The 15796-nt window shown below is 34.6% G+C and overlaps 1 protein-coding gene across 1 annotated transcript in view; it reads right to left on the bottom strand.

The window, feature by feature from the left end:
- LOC150091537 (SH2B adapter protein 2-like) overlaps positions 1 to 15796 on the bottom strand; it is a 155181-nt gene that overhangs the window by 114209 nt on the left and 25176 nt on the right. Inside the window, exon 2 of the mRNA XM_090384456.1 lies at positions 7814 to 7915. Within this exon, the coding sequence (XP_090240582.1) occupies positions 7814 to 7915 (102 nt within the window). The remainder of the gene's footprint in view (positions 1 to 7813; positions 7916 to 15796) is intronic.

Genomic DNA, 15796 nt, shown 5'->3' with positions numbered 1-15796 from the left:
CTATGCACGTATGAACGTCTCAACATGCAGCTTCCTGTGATTCGTTGTTGCGTCATATTGCAAAACTTTCCTAGTACCCTTTGTATATATATATATATATATATATATAGTTAAGGTAAGAAAAAGGAGGTGGTGGTGATAATGTATTAAGCACTAAAGTAATTAAAGTATGAGGTTTTGCCTGTTTGTTGGAGTTTCAAACCTCGATAAAACCATGCAATTTTTGCCTGTGACCATCTAATGGTTATGATCACTGGGCCAATTGCAAGGGCATAAGGAAACTGAAAAAAAAAAAAAAAAAACCTTCTGCAACTGTCCTTCCTCAACCTGATGAAGGACAGATGTGCAGAAGTTTGCCTTCAGCCAGCAAGTGGTTGATCATTGGAATAAACTTCTGTCTCCTGTTGCAAGTGGGTAGTTTGTATAAATGTAAGGAAAAACTAGATAAATTATTGGAGGGGATGGGCAGGTGATGTAGGAAGTTTTTTTTTTTTTTCCCCCTGATGCTTTATAAGCTTCCTTTCCCCTGATGATACAATATGTGTATCAGCCAGAAAATTGAAAAACTCTGAAAACTGGCTTTTCTCCTATCTTAAGTAATAATCTTTTGGTATGTGTAATGCAGGTATAATAAACTGACACTAGCATTACATGTTAAAAGATTATTATCCAGACTCTGCATTCTAAATAAAACATATCAATGTTTCTTCTCTGAATTGACTTTTTTTTTTTTTGCATTGATGATTTCAAGGCAATTGGTCATGTGGGTAGGAGGAGTCTATAAGCTTTTTTATTAGTAAGCTCTTTTATTAGTAAAGAAATGCAAAAAATCAACTTGTAAAAAATATCCCATCTGTCATTTGGTTTCTGTTCATTTTTTTCTCCTTGTTATTTTAAACTAACAAAAATTATTTTTAATACAGCAATTTTGTAAGTAATCACTTTGGTAATTTCAAGTGCCAAATTTCTCATTTCAGTGTTTGAATATTTTGACATTTTATGTCTGGTTAGATTTATTACCTAAATACCAGTAATCTCCAGGTGCACAGGTTGCCACAGTTTTGATTTACACCAGTATTTTTTTTATTTATTCTTCTAACCCTTCAGCTATTGGCTGAGTTACTGAAGCGAATACCTACAAAATCATTTTGGTAATGTTCCACTTAAAAAAAATTGAAAGCATCAATGAGATTAAAATAAACACGCATAAATACTTCTTGGGATATTTTTACCAAAAGCCCAAGATGATACCTCTGTATACTGGAATAAATATAAAGACTTAGATTTTTTTTCTCCCTTTTACTCCTTTGACCAATATATGAAACACTGTCCATTTCCCTAAAATCAATGGGGGAGGGGGGAAAGCTCCATAGAAGAAAGCGATACATTTTATTTAGAACAGAGTTAAGGACAATCTTTTGGTAGTATATAATACTTATCAAACCACTTTTTACCACCTTTAAGGAAAGCCAGTTTTCTGCAAATACCAAAAGCTAACCGTGCTCTTGAACATCACTAAGAAGAAGCAATGGGGGATAAAGTTCATCAATAATCTTTTACTGATATTAATTTTTTCATTTGTGAACTATAGTTCACAAATGAAAAAGGCAGAAAAGAAAAATGCATGGGATACATGTAAATTAACAGGCGACACGGAAGCCTATGATAGATATAAGCTGGTCTGTAACCAAGTCACAATGGAGGTTAGGGCAGATTACGAGAAATCTTTAGCAAAGGATGCAAAGAAAAACAGCAAAGAGTTCTTTACTTATGTAAAGAACTCTTTGCTGTCGGAAGAGGATGAAGCAGATTGGTCCACTTGATATCGATGGTTCAACCGTTGATGATCCTGTTCAGGTAGCTAACAAACAATGAGTATTTTGCATCTACAGTCCCACATGAGGAGTTATTCAGAGAGGGGAATGCCAGAGGTGAATTAAACTCTGGCAGTGAGTTTAAAATCATCCAGCTAGATGATTTTGTAATAACTGAGAGCAGAGTGGAGGAGAAATTGTTGAAGATAAACACAAGAAAGGCATCTGGGGTGGATGGGATCTATCCAGTTATATTAAAGGAGGCGGCAAAGGAAGTAAGTAAACCCTAAGCCATAATTATGAGAGCTTCCTTGGACTCAGGGGAGGTACTCATGGACCTGGAGATGTGCAAATGTGACCCCAATTCACAAAGGAGGATCAAATAGTGACACAAGTAATTACTAACCTGTTAGTTTAACTTCTGTTCCAGGGAAATTAATGGAGGAACTGGTTAAAGAAGCACTGCAGGATCATCTAGACATGACTTCAGTTATAGCTCGGACACAGCATGGGTTTGTTAAGGGGAAGTCTTGTCTGACCACTTTGTTGGATACTATGATGTGGTCACAAAGGAATTGGATGCAAAGAATAATTTTGATATCATATATTTGGATCTTAGAAAGGCTTTTGATACTGTTGCACATGGAAGACTGCTGCACAAATTGGAGCAGCATGGCATTGGAGGCAAATTGCTGCTATGTATAAAGGGATGGTTGCGTGGGAGAAGACAGAGTGGTAATCAATGGACACTGCTCTTTGTGAACTAATGTTATTAGTGGAGTCTCCCAGGGTTCGGTGTTGGGCCCATTGTTATTTTCTGTATTTATCAATGATATTGACAAAAGTATATCAGGGTTAATGTTCAAATCTGCAGACGATATGAAGGTCGGCAGGGTTGTTAATGACACTAATGACAGTACGCTGCTGCAACAGGATCAAAAAAAGTTGAGCAGATGGGCTGAGAGGTGGCAACTGAAGTTTAACATTGATAAATGTAAAGTACTGTATATGGGAAGCAGTGACCATATACAGTACGGTCACTGCTTCCCATATACAGCAGTGACCATATACAATATGGTCACCCCAGAGTAATGTATCAACTGTGTGGTACTACACTAACAGGTAGAGAATGTTTGTTATTCGGTTTTTTAGGAGCATTAGCAACTAAGGCCATATTGCTCCGGGATATGCGGTGGTCATTCCTTGACCTTTCTGCATCCTCCGTATTTGGTGGTGACAGGCTCGAACCCCAGTCTAATCAAGAAGCGTGTGCTATGCACTGCTGATCCTTCCCACCTGGCTACGGAGGCGCCCAGTAGAGAATGAAATGGAGGTAATTGTGCAGGCAGATATGAAGTTTTCTGAGCAGTACAGAGTCTTCAAGAGTAACTCATGGTGTCTTGTCAATGATACACAGGAATTTTTCTAGTAGGGATAAGGAGGTGATCATCCCCTTGTATAAGGCAATGGTCAGGCCATACCTTGAGTACTGTATACAGGTCTGGAGGCCTCATTTTAAGAAGAATGTAGAGCTGCTGGAACGAGTACAGAAAAGGGAAACAAGATTAGTGAATGGAACAAAGGATTGTTCTTATGAAGAAAAGCTTCAGTTTTGCAAATTACAGTGTCCGGAGACTCAGATGTTGTAGAAGTTGATAGCTTAAATATATTCAAGAAAGAACTAGACAAACATTTGGAGAGGGAGTGAATGGGTGAAATGAGAAGGGGTTTTTTTTGTTGTTGTGTTGATGCTGTATTCGCTTGCTTTCTTGCATCATGTGCATTTATTACTGCTAATGCTAACTCATTAGCATTAGTAAAGCTTTAGTTTTGCTTTCTAAAGTTGGAGAGAGAGAGAGAGAGAGAGAGAGAGAGAGAGTGAGTGAGTGACATGTATAAATTGTATTGTTTGTGTTAACCTGGAAATAAAAATAACCCACACAACAAATTTTTCAATCATGTTACTTAGCAAAACAGCAAAAAGCTATACAGTATATAATTAAAAAGAAAAAAAAGTAACAAATATGGCTGTATCTAGGGAAAGTTTGCAGCGATCGTTCAATTGGCAATCAAGCAAACTTTGTTTGTTCCACTGTTTTTAATTTCCAATGCAATGCAAATGACATGGCCCAGGGATAATATTTTTCTTTAATTTAGAAAGCAATTAATTGTATGAAATGGCAACTCCACTAATGCAATATCGAAACCCCAAAGTTTTTGCATTGCTGACAGTCAGAAGCCTATATAGAAACAGGAGCCAGAACACTAGCTTCCCCTATCAATAATTAGTAAGGGCTGTTGTCCTTGTCAATCACAATTATTAGACCACTGAAAGATGAGTACATGTCATGAACATCTCAGATGTTGATAGATGGCAAATTGATTAGTAGCACGATATTCACCATAAGTTTAAAAAAAAAAAAAAAAAAAAAAAACCCACACTGACTGTAGCATTCTTCAGAATAATTACTATAAATCTCTGCCTGATTGATCAAGGAACAGAATAACTGCCATAATCAAAGCCTGACCATTTTTGGGAAACTACAAAATCCAGTAACCAGCCTCTTTCAAATTGGTTTTATTTTTTATCAGAGGCATTTATGAAAGTGCAGTCTGGCAGCTTGCACTATTACTTCTTTATATCTATTTGTTGCTACAACTGGAAGGTTTCAGTTCTTGTGGTTATTTATTAGCCTGCACTTCGTCTTGTACTATTCCTCATTCTTAACCAGGTCTGCAGCCATAGTAGCAATCAAACTGGTGCCAATTTTAGATTATGATTTTCCATAGATTTGGAAATTATTTTTAAAAAGCACCTTTTTATTTCAGAATGCCAAATAAATGGTTTTATATCTGTATGTTTGCCATGCACTACAGTTTAAATGAAAGTTGCATTATTGTAACTCTTCTAACATTGTGCCATCGAGGTGATTGATGCACAATGTTAGAAGGTGAGTACATGTTTTTTTATTATGAGTCTAAGACTGCAATGTTTACTTAATACAGTCTAAAGTCTGCTGGCTGATATAATCCAAAGTGTTACAACTTCAAGCAGTGTTCACCCCAGGACCTATCAAATGGGTGCACTGCCCGGTGAATTTAACTGACTGCCCAGCTAAAATTTAAGCGATTCTTGCGGTACCATATGGTACTGCTCACTGATCTCAATCAATATTAATTCAAACATACTATGTGATCAAGTTTAATGCGACAGGAGCATATAATGTTAAATTATACAATTAATTTTTGCTCTGGTTCGCTTAAGTCACATTTATAATAACAGAAAATTTTATAATATTGTGAAGCATTACCCTTTTTCTGGGGAGAACACTGTTCAAGTATTTAAGATACTAATAGCAGAAGCTATATGACCTTAAAATAAATTTGTTAAATTGTGGACTTACTTTGGCAGGCAGCAGTCTTTTTATCACAAGTCTAAGGCTATAATATTCACTTATTTCAGTCTAAAGATTGCTAGCTGGCAAAACAGAAATGCCAGAAACCCAGCCAACTGCCAACCGAATTTTCAGATATGCTAAGTAAAATATTTAACTTAACTGTATAAAGTTCTTTGACTGTCTAAGTAGGTCTAACACAGAATGACTATTCTAAAATTCAATTTATGCTGGACAGAGGAGATTGCAGTTTTCTAAGAACAGATTTTCAAGAAAGCTTTTTATTATATAGATCGAGTAAGTCTATTCTAGATTGACTGTCTAACTGCTTTATATATTTGTAGCTGATCATGTCATGGCTAACTGTACTTTGCTTAGATTAAGAGAAGGCTCTTTGTAATTCATAAATCATAAGTGGTTAAGTTGTAAAATTCAATTTCTGTGGAGAACAATCTAGACTTTTATTGCTTTGCCCTTATACTTTTGGGAGGCAAGTGCATGAGAGGTAGTCCCAGATATTTTAATGAAAGAAAGATCTGAGATGGATTGTCCTTAGAATCAGCAGCTGAAAAACGTTTTCTGCTTATCATTTTCATTTTGCTTCATATGGTTCTATTTACTGCAAATGTATCAGCATCTGAAAAACGTTTTCTGCTTATCATTTTTATTTTGCTTCATATGGTTCTATTTACTGCAAATGTAACCTTGAACAGGGAGCTAAACAACTGAATTTCTCCTTCAAATTTTGAATAATCCCAAAAAATCTAGGATATGAAGGGCGTTTCAATTAAAAGGCAGCAGAATCTATTTTGCTTATTTTTAAGGTTTAGGCTATTTGTCAACTGGTATATTTTTTGTCATATTTGGGCTGAAATTTTTGAATTTGATGTCAAAATCAGACTAAGTATTATTGTTTAGATTGTATGATTTCTGAATTTAAATTTTGCCTAATTAACCACTTTTTTCTCAATGGGTAGTTATTCCCCATTGTTTAGTTTAGTGTCTAAAACATCAGTGTACTTAGGGGAGTTTCAACATTAGTAGAAGTTAGAAGACAGCTAGCTACTTACCATTACATACATAAGCAGCTGTATTTTGCTGTGTTAACACGAAAAAATTAACTGAAACAGATTTTATTTGAATAAAAAAAACAAACAAACAACAGTTGTATACGACGGTCGCTTTTCAATAGGTGCATTTAGCTGTGTCAAACAGCTACCATACAAGGGCAGTTGAAGGTCATGTCACATCTCCCCTTGAAAATAAAGGCAGAAGAAATACATTCAAAACAACATTCAAAACAATTCAACCCTAGGGAACTCTATTAGCTGGCCCAAGAAGAGCAGTGCCAACTGATAACCATCTCTGTCTTTAAATTATTCTCAAGTTACTGTTGAAATTAATGTAATCTCTAGAGGTAATTTTTTCATATAGTATCACATTTTTCATAGCATGCTGATGCACTATATACCTTGGATGCATCAGGTGAAGACATACAGTATGTTAAAAAGTGAAGTGACATATGTGCTGTAGAGCAAAAAGAAATAAAGCAAAGGCCACAAGGTTTATATGCAAATTGCTTGTATTCGTCTATTTTGCCCATTTGTCTATTTTGCAAAATGGGAACCAATTCCCAGGAGAAATAGCTATACTTAACCCTCGCAAGATGATTAACTCATTCAAAATGTTAAAAAAAAAAAAAAAAAAGCCCATAAGAATTCCTTCTGTCCACAAGTATTTTTCGAATTCAGATAGCAATATGAATAAAATCCAGGCCTTTTCCACGTGGTGACACTAGCCATGGGAATATATTTTAAGCAGTGTACAAGCAGCAACAGAAAAACGAAGACTTGTACAACATAGCTTTATTACATGTTATTTAATTTGTAATCAGTTTTTTTTAACTAGTTGGAATGAATATACCTAATTAATAATTCATTTCCTCGTTTTAATCACTCATTAATATAATAATAGATTATATTCATTGTGTAGAATTCACTTGCAAGATACCTCAGCAACTATAATTTATCTTATTCTCTGATTGAAATAAAGATCATTATTATTATTATGGCTGGAGGGTACTAGCAAGTACAAAACAGATTTTTTGAATCTCATGTTTTTTTCTGCATTTTATGCAATTTTTTTACCTTCAATTTGGCTATAACAAAAATTCTTTATGAGAAGTACTTTTTCAGATTTTTCTCACCTATCATTAACAGTGGACTTTCATTGCACACACACTGCTTTACTGCAAGCAAAGATCATTAATAACAATAAGATTGTTTAAGTAAATAATGGGCTTTCTGTACTAAGTAATGTTATTTATGGTAGGTCAGCATGGAAAGCTTTTGGATTTACCCACAGTATATTTGTAGGCTGAAATTTGTTAGTTCTCCTTTACCTGAAGCTTTACATAGGAGATCCAACTAGCCTCCTGAAATCCACACAAGTCAAGTGGTCAATAAGATCTACACAGATCTTATTGACCATTTGAATTTTGTACAAGTACTTTTCTTTCTAAATCTCATAAGTAAAATATGTGACATAATAAAAAAGGCCATACATGCTTAAATATGTAGAATAAAAAAAAAAAAAAACAATTACCTTAAGGACAAATGTATTCTCATGATCAGGCATCTCAAGGGCTGTGGTTTCTCGTGCTTCGGTAATTAAACAACAAAACACTCCACTTCGAGGCTTCATGGACTACACACACACACACACACACACACAAAAAAAAAAAAAAAAAAAATTTCAATTTCAATACATAATTCTAATTATAATGTGTTATAATATGCTTTCTACTTCTACTTTAATAAGTCAGGATGAGCTATTTTTCTAGGAAATAAAAGACGTATACATTGCAAACACCACAAAAATATTTCTACAATTCTAATTAGCCTTCTGGTAAGATGCATAAGGTGTCATCCTGTAGAGCCTCCACATAAATAAATACACCTTTTATTGCATTATTACTGGTAAACATACCTGCCAACCTTTGACTTTCAAAAAGCTGGTAGCTTGAATAACTGTAAGCAGGAGCATTTTTAGGGGGAACAGGAGCTTTTTCCGAAAAATCCATTAAAATGAAACCTTTAAAGTTTAAATTAAATTTCACTGAGAATATAATGTATTTTACATTAAAATATAGTCACAAGATTGCTTACCAGTATGGTATACTTTCAAATATCAGCTTACCTAAGATTTTTCTATCTGTGGACTGCTGTTTGAATTGTCTGTTATGCATCTCAGTACTTTCCAATGATGGCAGTAAGAGCAAGTTTAGTTTTTTTTTTTTTTTTTTTTAAGAAATTGCTGTACAAAAGCAGCTGTATTTTGCTGTGTTAACACAGGAAAAAGCACATTTTGTTAGAACCACACTACCTCCTGTTTCTCTCTCTCTCTCTCTCTCTCTCCAGTTTCGCTAACAATGCCTGTTTTTTTTTTATTCTTCCACAAAACCTTTTTTTTTTTTTGCTATTTCACTATTGGGAAACATATTTCTGAATAACATGCCTGTATGATTAGAACAACTCAGAGGAAGATTATATTCTATGATAAACAATGTAAATAAACATCTAGCTTGTATGACAGTATCATCTTCGCTATGAAATGCTACATCTATTTTTGACATTTTTTTTCTATTCAGTTCTCATTGTCCTTATTCTTATTTGTTTGCAAATGTCTGATTACACCACATTCCTTTCCTACTTTCTTTTTACTGCAGGAGCTCCCTAAGCTCCTGCAGAAAAAGAAAATTGATGAAAAACACAAAAAATTGAACCAAAATAACATATCAGCTCTTAAAATATTTGGTCCTTACTCTGGACTGGGCTATATCAAGCCTTATATATATACTGAACGAAAACAAAATGCCACTCTTCCTCTAACATGAAAAGGTTTATTTATTTTTATACTCCAGACAGCAAGAGCGAAGATGTGGTATTTGTGCACCTCAAGTAGTTATTTGGAAGTGCACCTACAACTCTCCTCAGCTATCTATATTATATGAATTTACACCCAGCCTCGGTAAAACATTCTTGTCCCAGCTCTCTTGACAGCTACATGGATACAGCTGCTTCCGGGTTTCCATATTAATATACACTTAATCAAAAATATATTTTAAAGCCTCCCATGTAAACAGAATATGTTGATTAAAAAATAACTAAGTTCAAAGTCAGAGTTTTATCATCAGCTTCCAGTATTGTAAGCAGATCACCTGGAATCCAATATGGAACATATCATTATAACATGGTCACAATGAAAAACCAGTTTCCTTTTTTTTATTAAATAATTATTACTATAATTAAATAACAGTTGCTAAAATGACCATTTCATTTCTACTTCCAGTAGCCATAGAAAAATTCACAAATAAGTTTTTCACAGTGGACACAAAAAAAAAATAAATAAATAAAATAAAAATGTAACACACACTAACTACTTTATGCCAATCTAAATCAGGGCACAAAAAAAATAATATACTAAAAATAAACTAGAAAATATACTAAATGGACAAGTTAGTGCATTGCATCATGTTAGTATGTAGTGACCCCCGACAAACCCCCGACGTTGTTTGTTTGTTATTTTGGTTTTTAGGAGCATTAGCAACTAAGGCCATATTGCTCCAGGGATATGTGGTGGTCATTCCCTGACCTTTCCGCATCCTCCGTATTTGGTGGTCATGAGCTCGAACCCCGGTCTAATCAAGAAGCATGTGCGACGCACTGCTGCTCCTGCCCACCTGGCTACGAAGGTGCTGTGAACCCCCCCCCCCCGAAGCAGGTGAAAAGGCATCATTTATGTTAATTCTCACGTTGTGAATGCCTTCACGAGTTGCTCTGATATTATACTACCTCAAATAAGCAACACTTCACCAATGGAAAAATTTAAATGTTACTTATTCTTGGCAGATACCATCACCACCACCACCAACAACCAGATGGCATCGTTTTGAAGCCTTTTTGGCCTCTCTTTGGTATGCAGGTAGGTACCATGGTGTTGCAATAAGTGACAATCCAGTATTGAAGTATAACTCCACAAAATGAGAGATGCCAGATGGTGTGTAATAGTACAGACTAAAAAAATGTTTGGGCTAAAGCCTCAAAGTATGGAAAGATTCACCAAACAAACAAGTTAGTACATTGCATCATGTAGTGAACCACTGAAGCAGGTGAAATACAGTAGAGTATCGGTAAGATGCATAAGGTAATTCGAACTAATTGGGACCAAGAGTAGTTCGGACTTCCAATTTGTTCGGATTTTCGAACTTATCAAAAATTCTGTTCTGTTCTGGAGACTAAAACAAACGTTTAGCAAGTTTACAAATAAAAACATTGGCTTTAAAATTTGAGGGCCTGCCTAATTTTTTGTTGAAATCCAGTGCCTTTTCACACAACAAAGGTCCAGATATAGGTTCTCATAAACATCGATCAAATAAACAGCATCTTCAAGGGATGGGTCATTAACTGTTTTCATAGTTATTCTTTCTTTTTTGTTTTTTTTTTTGCACCATCTAAATCAAGTTTCAATGCAAACTTTAAAATATTTTCCTTGTTGTTTTTACCACGTGGTATGATTGACTTTCCAACCTTGTAAAATTTTCTAATGAATGCCCACTTTCTCCCTTTGAAAGTCTGTTTAAAATCTGAATCTTAAATTCAACTGTTAAAAATTTCTGCTTCGTTTTAAAAGACGAAGAAAGCTATAGTACGGTAAAATAAAATTCTGTTCAGAATCATTTTACTCCGTATCTCACTGGCGCTTATCGTGTTAATTTACAATTTCTGCCTGGCGTGTTCTTTGTTATTGATTGATGTTTATTTTATTTTTTTTACTGTTTTTGCTTTTACAAACCCAAAAAAAGTCAGTGAATAACAGATTACAAAGCGTCATGTTTAGTTAGTACTGTATGTATATTAAGCTATGTACGTAAGCGTAAATTAATTTTTATTTTGCTAACCTGTGGATAAATATTCTTCCGATTTTAACCTGTGGATAACCTGATTTTCACATATCATTTAATTTTTTAATTAAAAAGGGAAAAAAAAGGTGTAAATTTATGCTTTATACCATTTTTATAGCCTGTGAATAATAGTCCTCTGATTTTCGATTATTAGAAATGCCGTTTAATAGAATCAAAATTCAAATCGCAAACATGATCACAATAACCAGCGCTTACTGTGATTATTTTATGGCACCAGCATAAAAAATAAATGCTGGCTTGTTCCAATTACTGACATTCGGATTTTTGACGCTCTATTATAGCATCGTTTTTGTTACATCTCATATTGTGAATGTAGTCACAATGAGTTGTCCTGATATTGTACTACCTCAAATAAGTAACGCTTCACCAATGGAGAAGATTAATGTTATTTATTCTTGGCTGATATCACCACCCAGACAGCACCGTTTCAAGCTTTTTGGCCTCTCTTCAGTCGGCAGGTAGGTACCCAGATGTTGCAATAAGTGATAACCCAGTTATGAAGTATAACTTCACAATATGAGGGATGCCAGATGGTGCGCAATAGTATAGACTAAGAAAATTTTTGGGCTAAAGCCTCAAACTACAGAAAGATTCACTAAATGGACAAGTTAGTGCACTGCATCACGTTAGTATGTGGCGAACCACCACACCATGAATAAGTAGTGCTGATCTTCTCCATTGGTGAAGCGTTGCTTATTCGAGGTGGTACAATATCAGGATAATTCATGAAGGCATTCACAATATGAGATGTAACAAAAACGATGCCATTTCACCTACTTCCGTGGTTCACTACGTGCTAACACGATGCACAATGCACTAACTTGTCTGTTTAGTAAATCTTTCCATAGTATGAGGTTTTAGCTCAAAAATTTTCTTAGACTAGAAAATATACAAAACTGAAATGCTAATATCTGATAGCAAAAACAAGGCAGTAAGAGGAATAGGAATAAGAGTGTGTTATAGACCAACTGAATCTGATGAGTATAACAAACACTCTACAAACAGAGTGTGTTGGTAAATCGCAATGTCTTATAATGAAGGACTTGATCTTCTAGATACTACTGGATCTAGTGGGTTGTAACTGTCAATGACTACAGGTAGTTCTCGATTTTACAGGTTAATTCATTCCTAGCACGCGCTGGTAAAGCAAAAAGTCGTAAAGCAGGAATTAAATTACATAAACAATGTTAAAAATAGGAGTTAATTTCGCAACAATGAAATTAAATAGTTAATGTTTAAACAATGACTGATTTATACAAAGAAATTAAAACGCAGCCTGTAAAATCAAGCAAATTATAATAATAAAGAAATTATTTACGACTTACATATTTTAAAGAATGTTTATTCTTCACCACCATCATCGACTAAATGTACGCTTGTTGATCACTCATTGGTTTGTTGCACAAGGAGTCGTCTTCTTCAGAAATGCTTCAAGAGGCATTTGTTTCCAAGATAATCTATTTTCTTTATAAATTTTAATAGCATGCATAAGCATTTTTTAACGGAACGCACAAATTGCAACTAACATGATTTGCACGGAGCAACAAGTTTACGAAGCTTAAAAAAAAAGAATGAAGATAAGATTCTGAAAATTTGTTTTTTATGCGATTAAAGATTTCAGTAAAGGGGAAACATATTTCACCATAATAACGTAAAAAAGCCACACAATTCCAGCTATCAGTATTTTTGCAAATGCAATAATATGGAGTTTACTAGCCGTTTATAATTGCTTGCAGTAACAGAAAAGCCCAATAAACCAGAAAGTACAAATTGTTTTTGTTTTATGGTCGTGATCTCCAGAAATGTTCTTTAGAAAAATGCCACAAAGCCATTCAAAATTGGTTCTTAAAACAGAACATATAACAATGAAAGTGTAGTGCATTTTAATGATTTGAACTGGTAACTAATACAATTTGCACTATAAAAAAAAGACCTTTTAGAGAGTTATATAGAGAAAAAATTTCAACTTCCCAGGTTGTGGAATGAATTACCAAAAAACAATGTGTTATTGGGTGCACATTACAATATTTTCACAATATGATGGTGTCTCTGGAACGGATTAATATCATAAAGTTGGGTACACTGTACAGTGTATTATATAGCTACACACGTGGTTTGAAATGCGGTATCTATGAATGTTTAACATTCATTTTTTGCAATTAATGTTCATTTTTTTTAATTTTGTTGATACTTGATGCTTTAAAAAAAAAAAAAAAAAAAAAAACTCAAACTCAGGAACTCATAAAGCAGCCCATATAACATTTTGTAATTTTTTTTTTTTTTTTTTTTGGAAGCTGAACAACTGAAATGCTTTGAATCTGAAGAAGTAAACTTATCACACAGAATGCCATTTCAACCCAATCCAAGTATGGGTTCACATGCTATACCTTATAGTTAAAATGTGGGCTTAGTTTGTTGCTTTATATTATCATGTTTTTAATCTATGGATTATTACTTGAAAACATGTACAGTACATATACTTGGAAAATTAGGTGAATAGCTCCTCTCAGATAACCAAAACTTCCCAAGTATGTAAAGAATAAAATGCTACCCTTTCCCTTCAAACATGGAAAAACTTCTGTTAATATTGTTGCCTGGATGCACCAAGTTACCTAAAAGCATCACAGCATGGGTTTGTGGAATGTCTGACTTACCTGGTTAATTGCTATGATGAGATCATAAAACTAATAATTACATATCTAAATTTTAGATATATAGGGTGTATTATAACATGTGGGACCCACTTCAGGGATGGATCCAGGACCTAAAAACAAAAAAAAAAAAAAAAAACCCAAAAAAAAAAAAAAAAAAAAAAGGTTCATGTAAATAGATATCATTTCACCTTCCTTCCAAGTTATGGCCATTTTTGTGTTCTAGCAACTATCTGCTTATGTTTACAGGAAATGCTCAAAATGACTATAACGCACCTGAAAACAATGCCTCATCATAGGTCTCCTCACCCAGTTAAAACTTCCAGGTGTCTGTTGTATTTGCTGGCAACCTTGTTACACATGTTGACTGAGTATTTTAATGTTATCCCAATTGGCATGGAATAAACAATAGCCTGCAGAAGGCCCCACAAATAAAAACTGGGTGGATTCAGGTCTTGGAAGCATGCAGGCCAGGTAATGGGGTTCTGCATGATCTATCCATTTATTAGGGAATCGATCATTAAAGAAGTTTCCAGCAACACAGCTAAAATGGGGCAGAGCACCATCATGCATAAACAACATGTAATAAATGACACTGATTGTAACTTCTTCCAACATCTCATTTAAATGTTCTCTTAAAATTTGCAGTAGGATGCACCTGTTAATCTTCTAGGCAGAACAATAAGCTTGATTAAATTGTCTCCAATTATTCCTGCCCATACATTCATGCTGAATTGTTGCTGGTGTCTTGAATGAACAATGGCATAGGGATTTTCTTCAGCATTTCGGTGAGTGTCTTGAAAATTGCCCATGCCATTACTAGTAAATCCATAAATCATCAGTGAACAATATAGCAGATAGGAAATGCTGATCACAGGCATAGATCTACAGAAACCAAGTACAAAAAACTTCTTGTAGTGGGAAGTCAGCTTCAGTAAGTTCTTGTATGCTTCAGAGATAAGGATAAAGCTGTTGGTCCCATAAAATTTCTTCACACAGTCATTTTGTTGCTATCCTTTGGGTGCTGCCACCCAAAGGATAGCAACAGCAGAGTCGTGGGACATGACTTTCATTTCTTAAATGTGACTGAGGATACACCTTTCAAATCAACAGCTTTAATGCTAATATGAATACCATCATCTGAAACTCATTTTCTAAATGAACTGTTTCCAGAAGGAATTCATGTATTCTCTGAAAAGTCTTCTCATTTGGTGCATGATGATTAGGGAAGTTTCTGTATACAGATGTCTTTCCTCAGCTGCCCTGCATTTAGAAGCATACATTAGATGAATGTCTGCCATCTCTCAATTTGAATAAGCCTCCTTTATCACAACAAATGCACAGTTTCAAAAGTTAACAACAAACTCTAAATATAGTGCCCTTGTCAGGAGAACTAACTGAAATCACTCAAAGAATGCTATGGGATCTTGTTTACATAACTACCACAAAACCCTTCTATGGATTATCAAGCATTGTTTGTAAACAGTTGAATGGAGCCAGCTATGCTAACTCGGTTTGGGGAAAGAACTACTGGAACACAAAAATGGCTGTTACTAGGAAACAAGGTGAAATCAGACCTGTGTTTATTACTCCACACAGTCATGAACTTTTTTTAAAATTCTTTTTAGGTCCTAAATCCATCTCTGAAGTTGGTCCCACATGTTATGATACACCCTATATATTAATTATACAAGGCCTGTCAGAAAAGCAATCAAATTAAATCAATAAAAATTTTGATTTTGAATTTTATGCAGAATAACAACGGTCACCCCCATTATTGCCAATTACTATAACTGCAGCTACACAACATCTCCAATGGCATTTCCAGTCGTTAAAGCAAGACTAGTAGTCTTCATCTGTCAGCTCCTTTACAGTGCCAGTTACAGCCTTTTGAATTGTTGCCATCAACTCACAATGATTTCCTTTTAGTTTCTTTTTCAGTTTTGAAACAAA

This window comes from Mastigoproctus giganteus, chromosome 1 (genome assembly GCF_048544385.1).
Source record: "Mastigoproctus giganteus isolate SK-2022 chromosome 1, ASM4854438v1, whole genome shotgun sequence".
NCBI lineage: Eukaryota > Metazoa > Arthropoda > Arachnida > Uropygi > Thelyphonidae > Mastigoproctus > Mastigoproctus giganteus.
The sequence above is the reverse complement of the archived record's forward strand: the minus strand, read 5'-3'. Positions and strand labels throughout refer to the sequence as shown.